The sequence below is a fragment of the Liolophura sinensis genome, chromosome 7, assembly GCF_032854445.1.
Source record: "Liolophura sinensis isolate JHLJ2023 chromosome 7, CUHK_Ljap_v2, whole genome shotgun sequence".
In the NCBI taxonomy this organism is placed as follows: domain Eukaryota; kingdom Metazoa; phylum Mollusca; class Polyplacophora; order Chitonida; family Chitonidae; genus Liolophura; species Liolophura sinensis.
In genome coordinates, this window is record NC_088301.1 from 20688155 (window position 1) to 20710233 (window position 22079).

The window sequence follows — 22079 nt, forward strand, 5'->3', positions numbered from 1 at the left end:
ATCAGTGTTTCTGTTTTTCAGATGGCTTCTGACAGTCAAACTAGCGTAGAGTTGAAGAGGTGCATATGTACGAGGATAGATACGGCATTAAACATAAACAAAACAAATGGAGGAGCGACATCGGAATGACACGCGAGGTAAGTATAACAAAATAACAATGAGTTGCTTATATTTGACAAAATCTGGCATGTTGAACTGGAGAAATGAATGAGTATATGCTATTACACATATATACATATGGGCTAATATCATGCTGTCAGCACGTGGGTTATAAATTAGGCCCTACACATGTAGCTTAGTGATGTATATCCAACAAAACGAAATTCCAAGAGCTGTATACTTTCTACATACTTTCTACATACTACATGAACCTGTACTTCAGCGTTGTTAAGTACACTTGATTTTAATAATTATTCATCTAACCAGCTATAACGAGGCCATTTAAGAGTTATTTGTGTAGTTTGATTGACGCTATTTGATGACCCATTTGTACTTCTGGGAGTCCATATTTACAGGCCTAATATCAGGTGAAATAAAGTAATTCAGATTTTCCGGCTGCAGTTACAATAATATTTGTACATTTGTATTGTATTTCTGAGCGGAAGTTTTGGAACCCATGAAATGCTACTACTTAAATTAATTGGACCAAAGGATTAAACTTACTTGCTGCATACATAGGTGGCAGAATAGGAGGGTGGGTAGTGGTGGTGCAGGAGTGGTGGGGGTGTTAGGTGGGAGGGGGAGGGGCTTAAAGGGGGGGATACTAAGGCATGCTAAGGAATACTACTTCCTTTGCATCAGCCCCCCCCCCCCCACAATTTTATATCATTCCGTCATTCCTGAGGAGAGCATTCACTCTCCATTCACTTAGATCCCATACCATTGGTGTATACTTCATTTTGTCTGACTAACTTTGTCTGACAGCTGTACTACTAAACCTTTCTCCATATATAACCTACATTTGTACTTCATGATATGGTGTGACAAGGAAACTACAATGGGCTTGGATTAATTATTACATGTACAGAAGGTATGATAATACACTTGACCCTAGTATTCAGGGGATATGTAGCCTGTAACATGCACTGTGCAAGACAGTCTCAAATTAGCCAAGGATCCAGGTGTTTGACTTATAAAAGCGGAAAACTATATATTTATGTGCAATATTTCACATGTGTTTATATAGGATTCTCTTTTTCATACAATATATGTATGTGTAACTAACATGCATAAATTGATTGGCATACTTCAGGTAACAAAAGGTTAATTGACTTGTACAGGCAGTTACAGTATATTAAAGTATGTTTAAATTATATTAAAGTGTATGTAAATTAATATGGCGGTCATCTTTATAACATAGCAGAATTTCATAATCCTATCTCACCAGCAAGGTAGCCCATCTGTTGGCCGTTAGCTTGTGCAGAGAATCATAATAGATTAAAGAAGAGGCCTCCCGTGGCTGAGTGGATATAGCAATGAATCTGGAGCCTCTTACCAGTGTGGTTGCTGTAAGTTCAAGTCCAGCTCATGCTGAATTCCTGTCCTATTGTACGCACACATGTTGGCTAGCAACTTGTGGATGGTTGTGGGTTTCCTCTGGGAACTGCTGGGTTTCCTCTGGGAACTGCTGGGTTTCCTCCCGCCATTCTGCTGGCTGTTATCATATAATTAGGTGAAATATTCTTGAGTACGACATAGAAGCACCCATCAAATAAATAAATAAACATTTATGAAACGATGAAAATAACGTCCTCCAGTTGTGAATTTTATATAAAAGTTAATTATAGTACAGTTTGGACATGAACATGTCCATAGCACATGCTCCCTTTAACCGCATCGTTTTAGCATTGTGTATAAACGAAACAAGATTTTGAGTAGCTTTTACATGTACCAGCGGGCAAGCATACAAGCTATGTTTCAATTTATAGATATAACACAAAGAGCTGTTGTTAGACATGGTTGTATTGTTAAAACCTTTGCTTGTTTGCATGGTATTAATATGGGCTGGTCCAGCATTATCACGATTAAATAGTCTGTGTTCTGTGTTAATTCTATGGGTAGATTTTAATCCCTTCAGCAGTCCGAGTCACCAAGTCTCTGGGCCCACGATCTCTGTCTGTTCAGACCATATGATCAATCATGCATGGCCTGTATAGATTCTTAACTCTACTCAACAGTTTATCTGCTGGTTACCTGTGTATAGTTCCGATGAATTTACCTGTGAGACTATAATACACCTTTATACACCTGTACTAAGTCAACACAGACCTGCTGTTAGCACCATACCTGGGCAGGTGTGTGCTTATAAAGATATTACTGTTCACGGATATGCTATGGCAATACATCTATAGCCTTGGCTCTATGTGGTGTAGTGCTGCGTGTATGAGTCCAGGGGGCACTTGCTCAGGGAATGGCAATATTGCATGCACTGTTCAATTTATTCCTGGACTTAACCCAGAAGTGTCAATCTTGTGAGCTGTGAAATTGGTTTGTGCTATGGACCAGTCATTATGATCTCACCGTGCAAAGCAGCGGTAAGTCTCATATTACGTCTACAGTTATATTGATTTTGCATTCAATTGTAGTCAATAGATTTTGGTCATTGCTACCAATTTTGAAAAGTGATTTTCCTCATATTATGTACTGAAGGCGTTATTCTGACTGATAAAATTATACTTTTTATGAAGCCCTGCAATTGGCCAATGTAACCAGTGAAGTTTTGTCTCCAAATTATAAATGTACATAAACTGCATAGACAGTTGCTCTTTTATATGCGAAAAAGGTTGAGGAATTTGGGTACTATGTGTAATGTCAAAATTTGAACACTTATTTGACGTGAATAATTGGTTTTGTATCTTACACACATATATTCATAGGTATGAGTGAATATTTCTGACTTACTGTTAGCGTCGAGTCATCATAGAGACAAATCTGTCCCTCCTAAACAGAATTGTACAACAAAAAGGTAGACTTCATTATGCTGTTATTCATTTTTTACTTAAGACAAATGAAATGGATCTCAGTATTGATTTGTAAACTGTAATCTCAGTATTAAACTGTAAACTGTAATCTCAGTATTAAACTGTAAACTGTAATCTCATTATTAAACTGTAAACTGTAATCTTAGTATTAAGGAAAGTAAAGGATATAGCACTAGCTTACATGTATAGCACTATAGCTTACATTTATAGCACTAAATTACATGTATCAATCAGTAAAAGATGCATGAGGTCCAATGTCAGTCTATAGACCTAAAAAGAAAATGACATCTACAAATACATGGAATACAATTCCAACTACTGCTGTGGAGAGAATTATGATATAGGTTGGACAGATAAACCTATATATGTACCTGACAAGGGGAGCCATTAAGATTTCTCAGAGCCTGGTTTGCTCCACCCACAAATCTGACATGTTCATGAATTTAGAAGTAAAATATCCCTAGACTCAGTCTGAATCTTTGGTCAGATAAACATAATAATGTCCACCCATTTGCTTAAGCTAGTCCTGTAATTCTTCAACCTTTTTGCATTCAACAGTTACCGTGAAAACATTTAAACCTGCATAATTTCATAGGAATTTCTATTTTCAGTGACGATACAAGTGTCTTTCTTGCAAGCTTTAATAGAGGCTGTTTTTTCTCCTTTAGTACATGTACGTGCACTGATCTCATTGTGCAAAATTCATGTGATTAAACAGATGGTAAGGCTGATCAATTATGAAATGATTCAATATGGTCAAGCTAGCTGGAGGGTTTAATTGGCTCCCTCAGATCAATGGTGCAGCTCATTGTGTAGATGGCAGTTTGAACTATTAAAGGGTGTTAACTGGTGTGTGTTGATAGACATTCATGATACATGCTTTTGTGCTCCAGTCAGCCAAGCATTAGTTTACTACCCCATGGCACTGCTGTCTTTAATATCTCCTTATACCCTCAGATAATAAGGTGCACTCCCCAATAGAGTTACTGGACAATAAACATGAGGTACATGTACATGTATGCAGTAAGTTTGAAGGGGTGTGTGAAAATACACATAGTATGCAGAATTGAGTATGGTATTAAATTTAAAAACACAAACCAAATAAATATACGTGTAGTATGCAGAATTGAGTATGGCATTTGATTTATAAACACAAGCCAAATAAATAAGCTCATGCTGGCTTCCTCTCCAGCCGTACGTGGCAAGGTTTTTCCAGCAACCTGCGGATGGTCGTGGGTTTCTCCCGGGCTCTGCCTGGTTTCTACCCACCATAATGCTGGCCGCCGTCGTATAAGTGAAATACTCTTGAGTATGGCGTAAAACACCAATTAAATAAATAAATATCGTATGCAGGTAGATGTGTTAAGCGTCCGCTTCGGGAGCGGTAGATCCAGGATCAACCCTGGGTCGCGTCACACATAAGACTTGGAATTTCCCTGCTTGGCATTCAGCATGGAGGGGATAGTGCACAACTGGTTGACCCGTATCAGTATAATGGCTTGGACGGGCGGCTTACTTACCTTTGGTAAGGCATCTCAGTGAAGCAGCACTAGATAAAAGAGTGGTGGAAATCCGTCCTGCAACAAGGAGGCACATTACATTCACTCTAAAGACTCATTCATCGTCATATGACTGAAAAGTTGTTGAGTACATTAAACTCAAAGCACGCACTCCAAAAAAATATATGTGTAGTATGCAGAATTGAGTATGGCATTTAATTTGTAAACTCAAACCAAATAAATATACGTGTAGCATGCAGAATTGAGTATGGCATTTGATTTATAAACACAAACCAAATAAATATACTTGTAGTATGCAGAATTGAGTATGGCATTTGATTTATAAACACAAACCAAATAAAATATACGTGTAGTATGCAGAATTGATTATGGCATTTGATTTATAAACACAAACCAAATAAATATAGATGTAATATGCAGAATTGAGTATGGCATTTGATTTATAAACACAAACCAAATAAATATACGTGTAGCATGCAGAATTGAGTATGGCATTTGATTTATAAACACAAACCAAATAAATATACGTGTAGTATGCAGAATTGAGTATGGCATTTGATTTATAAACACAAACCAAATAAATATACGTGTAGTATGCAGAATTGAGTATGGCATTTGATTTATAAACACAAACTAAATAAATATAGATGTAATATGCAGAATTGAGTATGGCATTTGATTTATAAACACAAACCAAATAAATATTAACATATGTACACATAACAGATCCAGCATTGGGCAGCTGAGTTTTATGTGCCACTGATTAGTGGCCAGGTTTTTGATAACCACTCATATTGTAGCCATAAGAACCATGTCACACTGCTACAAGGTGCATGTTTTGTGCAGGATCACTGGTGCATTTTCAATTCGCCTTAAGCAGGAGATTACCTTGGATTATCAAGAAAATGCTGTGTAGGTGTGCGGCTTTGATCTCAATCTGTGTCAACTATTTTACGTGTGAAGCAAAACTGTAGGCCTACCATTTATTACCGAATGAACTACTTAAGTTTCGGCAGGGGTATATGGCCTCTGAGTTTGATACCTAAAGTATGTGGTATATCAAATATAGCAATGCTGTCATCGTAAGGTTTCTAAAGATTTTAAAGGCTATTGCCCTGTATCATAAAATTTAGTTTTTATTCATTTCTATATATCCATTTTACAGATGATATATTTTACAGATAATGTTTTTTTCTGTTTTATCAAAGATTATTCTATTTCAGTTGGTTTTACAGATGTACGTCTATATTTGCTTGATTTCAGACGTTTTCATTAATTATTGCATCGAAAACTATTTACTATCATTCCTGTTTTTGGTATATTTAAGCACATTCTCACCACATATTGTAAACCTTTTCAGCTGCTAAAGCACTTAGTTCAGTGGAATTTATGCATACAGATACCCCTTGAAAATATGCTAAAAATGATCTGTTTGTGTCGTCAAATATGAAACCTTCATAAAATTGTGCAAATTAATTCTCTGTACCCAATAGTTCTTTCAGAATGTTTCATAATATTGGTTGCAGAGGCAGTTGGAAGGGTTGAGGATTTAGGATATATGCTAAATTCTAAAGTGTTAATCCAAAAATTTCATAAAATTCCAAGGGTTTGAACTTGAACATGCATTGAAGATGTGCCTCTTTTTAGTAGCAGGTAATAGATGTATTGGATGAAGTTTGGCATATCGCAAAAACGTATGCTGGTCTTCTCTTCTCTAGTTGTTTTAATTCGTATCAGTTGAGTTGAAAATGGGGTACCGTGTGGTTGAGTGTTGTAGAGAATAGCAAGTCACTGCATTAATCAAATGTCCATTCAGATAAGACTGACATTCTAACTGAAGCACTTATTTAACAGCTGTCAGGTTTCTCATAACCCTTGTTGGTCTTTTCCCTTTGAGGAAAACCTTATGAGTACCTTGTTCGTAAATCTGTGCTCCATCAGTTACAGATACCTAGCTAGGTCACTGTATCTTTTCTATTTCACAGCTTAGGCTAAACCAACATTACTTTGTGTTTTATGGGCGCGCTCTCCTAACTTTGTAAACAGTATTTATGAAAAATTTATGAAATTGCATGTATTACTGTAACCAAGGACTGTCATAATGAAGTTACTTCATTATGTACATGCATGCTCACTTCCACAACAAGGTAATTTTATTGTGACACCAATAGGTTAGCGTTATAGTGGATCTACTGGGGTGTGCATGGGGATAAAGGTAGACTACTTATGAAGAGTGCTGGTTCCTCAGAGTTATCTACCCTTGTCTTGATAATTGAGTCTCACTGTTTGAAGTTTCTGTTTCATGTAGGTGATAAAAGCTGTGGTATTTGTATGGACATCTTTTATAGTGAGATTGAGCGTCTCATTTTTGGATGTTATTTTTCATATGCTCTACCAACAATGATTTGCAAATTTGTTGTTTGTGATGCTTACAATATCGCAAACAGGAGACCATGTGCAAGAATACATGACATGCAATTTTAGGGTTACTAAAGCAGGTTGTTAAACTGTTATTTTCATACATGTACATATATGACAGGCTGAAGTACATGTATGTCATTGTATAATACTTGATTGTGTTTAACTGAAGAGTTATAAATAAGGAGAGCAAACCTGGTAGAGAAACATTGCTTGCTTTATTAAATTCAGTGACATTTCTTCCCAGGTGAAAGCTGATGTGGAAGACATGCATCTGACTATTACTTGTAGGAAAGTATTCTGATTGAATCCTGTTTGGACTGGTCACCATGGCAACGAGGTACTTGGTCGCTATGGATCATGTTGACCTCCATGCCAAAAAGGTCATGAGGAAGTATGCTCAGGTGAGAATTTCTATTGATTTACGATGTGTCTGTACATGTATTAAGGCAATTCTTCACACTCCGGTTTGTACCCTAAAAAACTGAATGCCATCATATAAGTGAAAAATTAGGTGGCATTAAACAAGTCATTGAAAAAAAATAATAAATTCTGCAACATTTGTAATGTAAATAATGTAGTTTATTAACAAAATATACATCCAATACCACTGATCAATATTTCGTCTTGTTAATAGCCACATAGCAGTTTTGACTGCTTGATCATTTAATTTAGGCTGCTTTATACATGTACATTTAATATGTGCTGAGCAGGTGCTGGTCAAGGATAGACACAGGGGTGCTGGTGGGGGGTGGTGGATGTAGTGGGTGTGGGGCTGGAGGGTAGGAATCATTTACTCTCTCAATCAGGGAATATTTGGGTGTAGACATAAATTTCCCACAATCTGGAGAATTTTTAGGGTTATTTCAATATGACCACCATCGTGAATGTGACGTGTGAGTGAGAAATTCTTGAGTGTGGCATTAAATAACAATAAGATAAATAAATAATTACATATGATTTGAGAGTCAAAAATCCACATAATATGGATGCCATTAGCATGTTACTGACAATGCGTACTTTACATCTTGAGCGAGGAATTAAACACCATATTATAGATAAATGATTGATTAATGCATACATAGGTACTATAAAACGCATGAAACTATGAAAAACATGTAGAGCTCTGCTGTTTGATCTCCATGAAATTGCTTCATTGACCCACTTCTGTTCAGATTCTAGTGGCTTGTCATATGATATGTGTGTGGCACATTTGCTTGAAGAGATTCATCTCGATTAAAGTCTTGACTAAAGCTACAGTATGGCCGACATACTGGTAGTCATAATTTTGAATGCATAAATTAAGCTTGAAAGTATTGATATTTTGTCAAACAGCTCTGTGAGCTGGTGATTACTACTGTATATATAAACATGTAGTAAATGGAAAGTGGAAATGGAAAGTGACAAGTACATGTCTTATGGACATAACAAAAATTAGGACTGAAAATAACTTCAAAAGTTTTAGGATTCAGGGTATTAAAAATAAATGTACCTTGAATATAATAATCAAGATTCCTTGAGAACTTTTTCTTGCTCTTCTCCACCAAGCACATTTATTTACTTTATTTCTTTTTTTCTAAATTTTGAGCGATTCACAGGTTTGTATTTTGAAATTCTTCTATTGTTTATGGACGGTTGTATACATGTGTTTATTAGAAAACAATAATTCATTAATGATCCAGGAATGTTAATTTTTTATTTACAGATATTTATTTTTATCTAAAGTTTGAATGATACAAATGTTATTATGAAATTTTCCTATTGTATATGTATTTAGCAGAACATAATACCTCGTTACTGATCATGCGGCAATCCAGGAATGTTTAGCCCTCTAAGTATAACCCAGCCAGAACTCATGCCTTCTCTTTTGTGTACAAAACATAATGATGAATAATGCTTTGTTGTATTAAGGGATTTGGGAATACATTCTAGAGTGCTGCTAAAGTAATACTATATTATGCATATAATGATAATCCAGCTTTAGTACACTAATGGTGCATATAAACCTGTTGACATAAAACCTTACAAGTACAGGTATGTCAAGTGAGAAGGTGCCGGTAAATGTGTGCTAAGGTACAACACTATAGGCTAGCTGTAACACCCATGGATAGTTTATGAGATAGGGGGTTTATACATATGGCATGTGACCTGACATTGACAGCATGATTTATGCTGCATGTAATCACACTTGCTCAGGTACCAGCAAGTGACATTTTAACATTTCCCTACTAGTTCATACCTTCAGACCTTCCCATGGAGTTAGGCTAATGGACAGCGGTTAACATGGATGACAGGTAAATCTGCAGGATTCAAGATGTCGGAGGGCTCATCAGTTATTTTCCAAAGGCCAGTGGTTTACTCTTGAGGGCACTTTAGTTTTCTCCGCCCATAAAACTGAATGCTGTCATATGATTGAACTCAATATGCGTTTATAAAGTCCCAGTTAAAAACAAATAAATTTTTATTATGCATGTAATTATTGCGTTTTGCAGAACCGTCCCCTAGGCGACATAGAGAGGAAGTATCAGTATACCCTGCCCCAGCCTGTGCTCTCCTCTTACCATGTCAGTACCCCTGCTGTCCATGCCTACAGGCCAAAGTCCAGCGTACATATCATAGAGGAGCAACAACAATGCCTCCACGATCTGCACTCAAGGTCAAGGTTAGTCGGTCAAGATTTGATTTCATTACAGTGATATAATGATGCAGCGTGCATTATAATTATAAAGGGTATATCACCCCACCAAACACTTCAACCCCATGTTTTGCAATGCAGATCTTTCCATCTTTAAGTGAAAAAAAATACCTAAAATTTGACCGTTACGTTATGAATTAATGGCTACAAATATTGTACAGTAAATTTTTATTTTCAGTTTTGTTGACCCTCTGGGTAACAAAGATTGAAAACGAGCAATTTGTGCATAACATATATCAAGGACATGTAAATGGGACAATCTGGGTCAGAGACATATAAATGTGATGGCATATGTCAAGGACATGTAAATGTGACATTTTGGGTCAGGGACACATAGGTGTGATGGCATATGTCAAGGACATGTAAATAGGACGTTCCATGTCAGGGACATATAAGTGTGATGGCATATGTCAAGGACATGTAAATAGGACATTCTGTGTCAGGGACATATAAGTGTGATGGCGTATGTCAAGGACATGTAAATAGGACATTCCGTGTCAGGGACATATAAGTGTGATGGCATATGTCAAGGACATGTAAATAGGACAATCTTGGTCAGGGACATAGAAGTGTGAGGATCTACATGTAGGTCAAGGATGCACATGTGACAACCAGGGTGGGGGCCAATGACATTCATGCTCTGCATGGTGGGCTGATCCAAGGACATGTAAATGTGACAATCTGGGTCACGGGCATATACATGTAATTGTGGCATGATTATCTGGGTCAAGGACATATATAAACTATGATGATCAGATGTCCTCGGACTTGACATAATGGTGATGTGCATAATTTTTTTTGTTCCCCATGTAGGAATGCGAACTCTGCTCCTGCATCCAGGAGGGTGAAGTCAGGGATACGCTACAGCGGTGTGTCAGACCATTACTACTGTCAGACTCCCAATGTCAATGGTAAGATCACAGAGTAGTCGTAACTCTATATATGTAGTAATTTTATTAATATATTTATTGATATGTTATTAATTTGTGATTTTTGTTCCTGTACCAAGGTGAACACAGAACTGTGATTTGAAGATAGATGATTAGCATGTATTTTTAAAGAAAGTTGAAGATGACATGGCATTGGGGGACCTTTCCCATCTAAATTACTGTATTTTACCTTAAGTTTGGTATACAGAAATACATTTTCAGATGCACAAAAAGACTTTGAAGTGATACTTTTGGTACTAACACCTAACTTTTTCTGATAACAAATTAATTACAAGTAAACTTCACAGAAGAAAAACTCATTAAAAGCTGATGAATCAGTAAGAATCATGCAAAATGTGTCACTTGAAAAATGTTAAACTTCAAGAGAAATACAGTAATTTGGGCCATAGATGTGTAATATTTTGTTCATTACGGTGAAATTTTGCTGGCGGCCATTGCATAAGTGAAATGCTCTTGAATGTTCAATGTTCAGTAAATTCATTGGCCAGATTGGTAACTGAGTACTCATTCATTGCAAGAAAGTAATGAGCAAGTCAGTTTGGAACCGAGTTGAAATGGCAGGATGGCTACCCCACCATCATTCCAAATCATAGCTCCGTGTAACACAGATATAAAAACAAAACCACCATGCTGTTTATCAAATGTGTTTCAACTCAAACCATTGAAACATTGTATTTTATCTAAAGTTAATCATTTCTCAAGTGGCACATTTCGCATGATTCTCATTGGTTCATTGATTCATTGATTCATCCATCTTTAATGCAGAGGCATCATGTGCTTTTCAAAGTGCAGTTTTACAGACCAAACTTTAGGTGAATCATGCTACTAACTGTTAATCTCTGATTGCTTTTCCAGTTTCTGTGCACGGTCGACCTGCCACATCATTATCAGAGGGTCCTGGTAAAGATAGAAGACCAGCTACATGTTCAACTCAGCGTAGAACCAGACCCAAGACTACAGGTATACCCAGCTCTGTCATCCCACCATTATTAAGCTGCCAGTACCTGTTTATTCATATAATTGTATTTTTACACCATTCCCAAGAATATTTCACTTGTATGACGGTGGCCAGCATTATGGTATTAAACTGGCTGGAGTGCCAAAAAATGCTTCCATTCGTTTGCTTCCTCAAAGATTTGTTGCTTTGTTTGCTTGGGTTTTGGTTGACAGTTTCAAGGCCAATTTTATGCTCTAGGTCTCTCTTGAATGAGGAATCTCCAGTTTGCTCCAAAGCTTTTGGGGCTTTGGTAACAATGAGCAGTCAAAGATGCTTGCAAGGCTGTTTGCTGAGGGTCAGTCTACCATTTTTTGGAAATGTCTTGTCTACAACCAATATAGCCTGGCACTCTGATTTTCTCCATGGCTTTAAGCAACATTGAAATAAAATATAAGTGAAAAATTGTTGAGCTCGGCATTAAACACCAACCAATCATTCAGTCAATCACTTGAATGCCATGTGGAAAAAACCAGTCCAGATGTCGCGCACAGTTACACTATGCTAACATCAGGATGATGCTTTAATAACATTTTACCAGGGCAGACTTGTGGAAAACCACCCCAAATCCACTGATTCACACGAAGAATATATCCTTTATGGAGTAAATAAGTTTTTGGATGGTTGATAAACACCAAAAATATTTCACTTAAGACTTAAGTGTTTCGTGGAACACTCACTTCTTGGACATGTGGCAGACAAAAAACAACAGATAATAAGCAATGCACTGAATTTAGAATATATTTAATTATCAGGTTAAAAGTTTTAAGCCACACTCAAGAGTATTTCACTTAGACGCCGGCGGCCATTATCATGGCAAGAGAAACTAGACAAAGCCTTATGAAACCCATGATCATCCGCAGGTTGCTGGCATAGAAGTTTTCGTAAAAACGGGCACAGATCTCATCGGAATACAATATTTCCATGCTGAACACCTCTTGAAATTAGGAACACCTCTATCTCAGGAGAAGGCGCTGCACAGCTGCACTTTAACATATTAATGGTCCTCAGCCTGTATGGCTAGAATTTTACATACATGTGTAGTTTGCAGAATATACGGCAAAGTCCTGCGCTAATAAATGGCCGTCATTTGTATACATGCATGGGTAATAGATGCCATTGTACTGTAAAGCATCTGGCCAAAAGTAATATTCTAGTCACGATGGACATGTTGTACCCTGTTCAGAATGGAGGTTTGGGCAGAATGGTGCTGGGAGGTTGACTTGATGGCTCAGTCCCAGCATTGGAAAATGACTTTCTTTGACATTGCACTGGCTCATTGTTCTTGAGGTCGGAATAGCAATAACAGGTCAACAGGACTCTTTTGGGCTGTTTAGGCTGTCATGTTTTACTCATGGCCACTCCACTTTTCTCCATACCCAAAAACCCACTGTCTTGGTACACTTATTAGTGAAAATATTGTTACATATAAGTATAGCATTAAACAGCAGGGATAATGTACAGGCTTTAAGACCATATATGTAAGAAATAATGGGTTTAAGATCAACAGGATTAAGTTGGACTTTTCATTATTATCATATTAAGAGCTTAACAGCACTAAGACCATAATGAACCTATAGTATTACAGGATTACCACGTGAATTAAATGACAATAGTAATAGAATCATAGTATTTATAATTGAAATCAGGCTTGTAGCTCCCACCCTAATGCTGCATGGCCGCTTTCCTATACCTGTAAGTGAACTGTTCTTGAGTGCGGCGTAAAACTCCAAATGAATCACAAAAATAAATATTGTTGAAATAGAACTACCGGTATAATGGGCTTAGGATAAAATGGGATAGATCATGAAGGATTTCAATGGACAGTGTTAATTGGCACATATATGTGTATATATGTCTGATTTTATCCTGCTGTTATTTAGTATAAGTTGTTTCAAAGACTGTGAATGTTCAAAATCTTCCTATTTATTTATTTATTTATTTGATTGGTGCTTTACGCAGTACTCAAGAATATTTCACTTATACAACAGCGGCCAGCATTATGGTGGGTGGAAACCGGGCACAGCCCAGGGGAAACCCACGACCATCCGCAGGTTGCTTCAGACCTTCCCACTTACGGCCGGAGAGGAAGCCAGCATGAGCTGGACTTGAACTCACAGTGACCGCATTGGTGAGAGACTCCTGGGTCATTACACTGCGCTAGCACGCTAACCAACTGAGCCACGGAGGCCCCTCAAAATCTTCCTCACTAATACAACACATACATGTAAGATGAGGGTCTGTACTAATTCTTCTATGATGTTTTTTAGAAAAGATATTAGTACTGCTAAAAGCAAACAATTGTGTGTTTTGGAAAAGTAAAGGTATGAATATGTTGTTCATTAGATGGATTAGCTGTATGAAACAAAAAGAAACTAAATATTCCTGCTCCACTTATGTGTAAATTGGCTGAATAGAGCAGACCAGATGTCCCAATAATTAGATAAATTAGGGTAATCGAGGGCATTTTGTTAATCCATTAAAAGAGTTTGGGGTGTCATAAGTTTGAGATCGCATATATTAAAATTTTCACACTTTTTTGGTATTTGCCCACCTGAAAATGGTGAAACTGATAGCTTTGTGAATCAAATGGGTGTCCAAAACAGTTCAGCTGTTTTAACCACTGACCATATTTGTACGTTATCCCCGGTTATAAAGATCTGCCAGCAGCCTGTGAATGGGTTTTCCCAGGGCTCTGCCCATTTTTCTCCCACCATAATGCCTAAAAAAACAATGAAATAAATAAATAAATATTTGTACTTTATTTAAATTTTATTTTTATTTAACATTTTATTAATTGCATTACCAGGTGAGTTGAAGAAGTCTAAAACTGCTCGTGAGTTCATGGTCGTGAAGGTGGACCCAGAAATCCTCATGTCCAGTCGAAGGCGGAAAGAGCTGACCAATCAGATTAGAGCACAGTGGACACCTGAGAACCATGACCTGAGCCCCAGTCAGTTTGTACGGGGGCAAAACTCTTCCCTTAGCCTCAGTGGTCTGGACTCTCCAAGGTCCACTGGTCAGTGGCTCACCTTTGGAGGGTCAAGCAGAGCCGACAACCATGGCGTGGTGGACGCATTTGCAAGTGAGTCAGCAAGCAGAAAGAAAAAAAAACAAATCTAGTCTATCATATCTGACCTCAAAATTTGTCCAAAAAACTGCAATTTTAGAGGGAAATAAAGGTCTTAAGATATTCCTTTTTGGGTTGAAACTTGCATTTTTCCAGTAGGATTTCACCCTACCTTCCAAACAAAGTTCAAAACATATTCTAATTTGATTTTGGAGTTCAAAATTTCACAAAAAGTATAGTTTTATCAGTTTACACAGAATAGTGCCTTCAGAATATGCTTGAATAAACACCTTGCTAACATGCGAAAAGGTTGAAGATTTAGGGTATATACAAACAACAGAACCAGCCTAAATTTACATTGTATAGTTTGCTCCAGAATCTTTGAAACTGATTGAGGCATTGCTTTGTTTATGAGAGAGATAATTAATTATCATTTTACATTACTTGAAGTTTATACAACTTCAGAATATTTATTGTAGCGTGGTAAATATGAATTTGGGATCTAGTAAAAGCCTGGAAACTTGAAATCATTAATGTGTACGAACCCTGTAAACAAAGGTCATTGATGACTTCTCCTTGATAAGGTCGAAGTGGAGAAAACCAAGGATATAGTATAGATGTAAAGAATGGTTAGAATGACAGTCAAGTGAACAGTCTGATTTTCTGCTCCAGCTCTGAAAGGAGACGGCCAGAGTTATAACATTGATGGACACAGCGGGAGCAGAGTTGCCCAACAACTGCAGAAAGGAGGGAAGATAAGAATTGGCAGAAATGGCTCACTCCTTGTTGTTAAAGAAACGACCAGACAGGATGAGGAGGAAGAGAGCAGGTAATTGGACCAGTCAGAATTGAGTGAGTGAGTGCTTGGGGTTTAACGTCGTTCTCAACAATTTTTCAGTCATATGACGACGAAGGAATCCTTAGGGTGCATGTACGTGTAATGTGCCTCCTTGTAGCAGGACAGATTTCCACCACTCTTTTATCTAGTGCTGCTTCACTGAGACGACTTACCGAAGGCAAGTAAGCCGCCCGCCCGAGCCATTATACTGATACGGGTGAACCAGTCGTTGCACTATCCCCTTCACGCTGAACGCCAAGTGAGGAAGTTACAACTTCCTCTTTTAAAGTCTTAGGTGTGACTCGATCAAGGATTGATCCTGGATCTACCGGTCCCGAAGCGGACGCTCTACCAACTGTGTTATCTGGGCCGGTGGACCAGTCAGAAGGCAGTTTACAAAATGAATGTGACCAATCACAAGGCAGTTTACAAAATGAATGTCCAGTCAGTCTCAATGAGTCCATTGCAAGATTTAGAGAAAAGAAGAGTGGTAAAAATTGCATGAATTCTGGATAAGAAGATAAGAAGTAATATTGAATGATTGGATTTCTTACTGGTGTGTATCCCTCTCATCAACTTCAAGCATCAGTGGTTATCGATCACCTTTTTTTTTATTTTTGGGACACCCGATCTGCTCATTTTGGCCAATATGTATGTAATCAAAGCAGGAATATTGAGTTTCTTTTTTCTCACATGGTTAGATCACCTAATGAACAACATACTCATGTATTTACTTTTCCTAAAAGCTGGTAAAGAAATGTAATGTTCTACTCTCAACACTATAAATATCTGTGCCAAAAATTAGAAGAATCAGGGTAATGAATGAGTGAGGTGAACGCCATATTAGCAATATTTAAGCTGCTTAGCTATATAGTGCCGATACGGGTACTGCAAATACCAAATGATTATGCTTGTAAATGTACTGTTTGCATCCCACATATATAGTCTTTGTATCATCTTTAAGTACAATGTTATATAAGTGCCAATACCACATATTTGTTGCAATACAGTGCTGCGTCAACACATGCTATGTTGTTGACCAGAATGTCATTTACACGTACTTTAATAGATTAAGATTGTCTGTTTGCATATCCAGCAAAGAAGATGCGAGCAGGAAAATAGTTCCACTCTGCTGGACTGATCAGATATCTTCCCAAGAAGCCAAAGTAGTCCAGGCCAGAGCAACGCCGCCAACAGTGACACTGAAGCCTGTGAGTATTAGTGCCTATCATATGGTTAGCACACTAGCGCAGCATAATGACCCACGAGCCTCTCACCAATGCAGTAGCTGTGAGTTCAAGTCCAGCTCATGCTGGCTTCCTATCCAGCCATATGTGGGAAGGTCTGTTAGCAACCTGCGGATTGTTGTGGGTTTCTCCCGGGCTCTGCCCGCTTTCCTCTCACCATAATGCTGGCCGCCGTCATATAAGTGAAATATTCTTGAGTATGGCGTAAGAGAATCAAATAAATAAATAAATATTACAGCATGATATATTACTGTCTTCCCTATCATGATTGCAGCTGAATTTATTCCTTTATTTGTTTGATTGGAGTTCAGACTCAAGAATATGTCACCTATATGACAGTGGCCAGCATAGTGGTGGGAAAAACTGGGCAGAGCCAAGGGGAAATGCTCAACCATCCAGCAAGTTTCTGGCAGGTTGCCTTGTACGTTCAGAGAGAAAGCCAGGATGAGGTGGAGTTGAACTCACAGCAGCCACATTGTTGAGAGGCTGCTGGATCATTGTACTTTATGAGTGATTGCAAATAAAAGATGACAAGCTGGTGGCTTTCTGTCTGCACAGTCAACCAATATAACATGTATGTTCATACAGCAAACACAGAGAGGGTTCATCAGTAATTTGCCTAAGGTCTGAAGTGCAACTCTGGCATTTTGATTTTCCCACACCTGTAAAGCTAAACAATTTGATTGTATAACCAAACAATTATTCGGTATGACCTTGAACAAATACATCTTTTTATGAGAATTGGGGTGTGTATTTTTGATCATGATTGATAGAAAATGACCTCACCTTAACAAAATTCTTGAGATAATGGCTTTACTGAGGCAGAGTGGGAGTCAGCTTGCATTGACGTGATTGAGGTACACAAGTTAATCCACATGTGCAGTAACATTGATTTGTGACCTGATTGGTTAAGCTAGTGTTAGTTGATTACTTGTGGGTTTTTAACCTCACGTACCTCACGATGAAGAGGGGCGGTTTTACTTGGCCTCTATTCTTTTCATTTTCCTTGGTCTCTACTCTTTCTGTTTTCCTTGGCCTCTATTCTTTTCATTTTCCTTGGTCTCTACTCTTTCTGTTATCCTTGACCTCACCTCTTTCTGTTTTCCTTCGTCTCTACTCTCTCTGTTTTCCTTGGCATCAACTCTCTCTGTTTTCCTTTTCTACTCTTTCTGTTTTCCTTGGCCTCAACTCTTTCTGTTTTCCTTGGTCTCTACTCTTTCTGTTATCCTTGGCCTCAACTCTTTCTGTTTTCCTTGGTCTCTACTCTTTCTGTTATCCTTAGCCTCAACTCTCTCTGTTTTCCTTGGTCTCTACTCTTTCTGTTTTCCTTGGTCGCTACCCTTTCTGTTTTCCTTCATCTCTACTCTTTCTGTTAGCCTTGGCCTCAACTCTATCTGTTTTCCTTGGTCTCTACTTGCTCTGTTTTATACATTTGTGAAAATGTGATGAAATGTACATTAATTTCCTCAAGACAATTGTTTTTCTTTTGCATACTCACATGGTTATAGCTCTTGTCTTACTGTTCTTCTCTTATGTGTTACTTTGATGAGTAAGAAGTGCTGCAATGCGTAGGTACAATCCTTTCTTATGTAAGTCTTGTCTTTACCTTTTTCAGAAGAATCTTTGTGAAACGTATCCAGTTGTGTTTAGAAAGCTGGTTCCAGATGACATACAGAGACCTAAACTGGCTTGTAAGCTGCAAGAATCTGTGACATCGAAAATGCCAAGAATTCTGCCAACTGCCTCGTTGAATCACAGATCAGGACAAGAGTCACTTGCTAATAGGCTAGGGACAAGCAACTTTAGGAACATGAAATTGACTCGAACTGGGACGACTGATGATGGGCCTTCACATAATATTGAATACGGCATGTCTGTGTCACCAAAAGAGTCCAAACTTGATGATAATTCATCATCTGCAGAAAGCGACCAAAGGCTGAATCCAGGGACAAGGTCATCTGAAAGGTCAAAGAATTCTGACAAGAAAGCCACAAAGACTAAACACAGCAGCAAGACTGTGCTAGCAGAGTCGGGATCTCATGTTAAACTGCTGAAGGTTAAGCCCAGTCCTGCCTCCCTACTGTTGTACACAAGCCCTGACCCCGAGCTCAGCATCAACGTGTCAGGAACAAAAGCTGAGCTCATCTCTCCGAGAGGTTCCAGTGCAAACAAGAAAGATTTGCCCATTAGGGACTTGCCAACAAATGGGAAGGCAGCAAGTTCCAAAGCAGTTTCTTCAGTCTCAAGCACAGGTATTCACAATCAGTCTCTTCAGCCAGAATTCATCCAGTTCGCCACAGGGTTGATCAGCCCAAGCATTCAGAGAAGAGCCAGATCTGCTGGAAATACAAATTTCGCTATTAGAAAGGTCAAAGAGCACAACCGGCGGGAAGTGAGCTTTGACCTGTCATCACCTGAGGAGGCATCAGTTCAGAATGACACATGCACCAAGGATTTTAACACCAGTCAAGGTGAGGCGCTGAAGAGAACGAACACCCCTGTCTCCCCAGAACCTCTCAGCTCTGAGTCTCCATCCTCTCCAGTACTGGTACCAGAGGAAACAGAGACTTTTGCCTTCAGCATTCCCACAGCCGAGTCTGACAAAGGCGAGAGAGCGATCACCTCTGTGAGGGGAGACAAGAGCCCAAGTCTTTCAGAGGACAAGGCAAGTGTTTGGGATGCACAGGAAGTGCAGTCTCGAGCAACATCAGATTCTCAGTTTGAGGCAATCACTGCTCTGATGAGAGAGTCTTTAGCAGTATCAAACCCCTCAGATTACAGCTCACAAACAGACAGTTCTGAATCCCATCAAAGTGAGGACAACTGCAATGAAAGCATGACCACAAACTTTCACAATCATAAACATAGCGTGCGTTTTGAGAGCGGCACAAAACTTGATGATTCGACACACAGCGCTAACAGCGATCTGCCTTCCAGGGGCCCAGATCCAAAGATTGGTGACCTCTTGTCTAGCCAACTTCACCCTGATGTCTTGGATGCCACAGTGGAAGTGAGACGACTTAGGCAACAAATACGAGATGACCTGGTAAAACAGCAGGAAGATACGGAAGACGACATTCACTACTTGAGATTGAGACAAAGCAAATGTTTGAACTGAGGGGTTACTTTGAACTTGCCAGACTTTTAGCTGTCCAAGTGAAAAGTAGCAACCAGTGTCACAAAACTTTGTAAATGTCACAAGGCAGTCTACGACTGATGAGAAGATCTACAAAAGATTGATGTACAAACTCTTGCAAATGTGGTTACTGGTATGAAACAAACAGTTAAAATGAACTGTTTCCACCTCTTTATTTCGCCCAATAAAAAGTGGCAGTTGGTGAAGAGAGCAAAGAATTTAGCACGATTTGTGATACTGTCATTAGCTTGCTACATCTTTCCTTGGCCCAATAAAAAGTGGCGGTTGGTGAGCAAGGGAAAGAATTAAACATGAACTGTGGTACTGTCATTAATTTGACACCATGGCTTAATTGGCCCAAACAAAAGTGGCAGTTTGTGAGCAAAACAAAGAATTTATATTAACATAAATTGTGATGCTGCCATTGACTTGCCACTTCTTTACTTGGTCCAGTGAAAAGTGGCATTTGGTGAGCAATGCAAGTTGGAGTTGGTGTTCAAGCAAATGAAATATTTATCATGGGCTGTAGTTTTTGTCTAAGCCTTGCCACTACTTTACCTGTTACAAGGACAAGCTGAATCTTGTAACTAACATGCAACATGGACTGTGATAATATTCTTGTCTTACCAGATCTTTACCCGTCCAAAGTGAAAATGAACTTTTAGCAAATGTTCTAGTGCCTAAACTTTGGGACTTCTTTACCTGCCTTGATGAAAAGTGCATGTAGCAAGTTGTGAGCAAAGCAAACCTTTGACAAGAAATGCGACACTTGCTAGTACATTTTTTCATTAATACTGTAACATGTTGGTAAAAAGGAATTGGCTGAGTGTTTAAAGTGTTTGCCTTTCGACAGGTAGATCTTGTGAGGCAATGGATTCTTGGACAGGAAATTGTCAAAATTCCTGTGCTTTCAATGTTTTCGGGATCCTAGTGGCAGTGAGCTGTGGACTGTGCTCTTTCATGTAAGTTCACACGAAGTTTTCTCGAGACAACATAATTTTCCTTCCATTAATATGACCTGTGCCACACGTGGAAAAGCTCATTTTAATTTGCCAAAGGTTAGTGGTTTATTCTGTGCACTTCGATTTCCTCCAACCATAATTTATCTGCCTCCACCATGTAAGTGAAAATTCCAGAGTATGAGGTTAAACAGCAACAACATGTCATGAGAAAACTGTGAGAATTGAGAATCAGACGGTTTACTCAAAGTGCTAACCGTGGGGGCAAATCAAGTTTTGTATGAACCAAGATGATTTTCTTCAGTCAGATAGTATTTTATCAAAAGACTCCGTCATATAGGTTTTTTTGTTTTTGTTTTTTTTTTCTTTACATGTGGACTAAGAAAATTCTGATCATGATTGTGATAAATACGTTGATTCGTTTTTTGAATATTTTTCATTGAATTAAATACTGTCAACTTTTTTGTGATTTCATTGTGGTCATACTAGAATATGTAAATGGTACCGGATACGACAGGATGAAGTTGCTGTCTATTTTCCCAGCCTATGAACTGAGTATTAAAGTTAGGTCCTGTTTGCATGGTGATGGTTTGGTAGATGTGGACACCAGTAGACCTAACACTGCAAAACATGGTTTGGGATGCCTACTTCATAATTCAGATCTTTGATTTTTTACTTGTTTGATAAAAGAAATTCAGAAATATCAATGAAATTATTTCTGAATGTTATGGAATAATAACTGGCGCTGACTTATAAGACGAACAGTCATTATATGGAACGGTTTCATTTCTATCTCGGCTTGTGTGAGTCCATGCATTGACATCATGTTAAGCATTGCTCTTTGAAATAGCTTTACACATAACGTTTATTTTTATGGGGTTTTTTTTATTTTCAATATACCATCCATTGTTATTTACTTTCTTAAAACGGTTTTGACAAAACTATTTGTGCCGTCCAAAACACCCAATTCTTGTGATATTATACACATTTTATTCTTAAAGCTTTTTGCTTATTTTTTTCTCTAAATTGTATGTTGAAAAGTTTTGTAAAAGTTATTTACGTTGATTATTACCGATCTAGATAAGAATTTTGCATGGCCGGCTTTGTCGACCATGCTATATATATATATATATATATATATATATATATATTAATTAATATTATAACGTATTTTGTTGTCATTAACAATGTTGGGATATGGTTGTATATATATGGATATATGGACGGCACATATATATATATATATATATATATATATATATATATTAATA

General features: G+C 38.1%; 1 protein-coding gene across 1 annotated transcript; it reads left to right on the plus strand.

Moving 5' to 3' along the window:
- The first annotated feature begins 28 nt into the window (after nucleotides 1-28).
- On the plus strand, nucleotides 29-20503 carry LOC135470724 (uncharacterized). The gene is made up of 9 exons (XM_064749760.1): nucleotides 29-137; nucleotides 7167-7323; nucleotides 9412-9581; nucleotides 10428-10525; nucleotides 11420-11524; nucleotides 14368-14643; nucleotides 15301-15457; nucleotides 16563-16677; nucleotides 18329-20503. Exons 2-9 carry the CDS (start codon nucleotides 7249-7251, stop codon nucleotides 19829-19831), a joined length of 2499 nt encoding a protein of 832 aa, XP_064605830.1. The 5' UTR covers nucleotides 29-137; nucleotides 7167-7248; the 3' UTR covers nucleotides 19832-20503.
- Nucleotides 20504-22079: the final 1576 nt, after the last annotated feature.

Excerpts from the sequence above, each read along its gene's own strand:
- LOC135470724 (XM_064749760.1), top strand. The coding sequence starts at position 7,249 with ATGGCAACGAGGTACTTGGTCGCTATGGATCATGTTGACCTCCATGCC. Across the intron at positions 10,526-11,419 it reads TCAGACTCCCAATGTCAATG|TTTCTGTGCACGGTCGACCT; the intron begins GTAAGATCACAG and ends TTGCTTTTCCAG. Across the intron at positions 14,644-15,300 it reads CGTGGTGGACGCATTTGCAA|CTCTGAAAGGAGACGGCCAG; the intron begins GTGAGTCAGCAA and ends TTTCTGCTCCAG.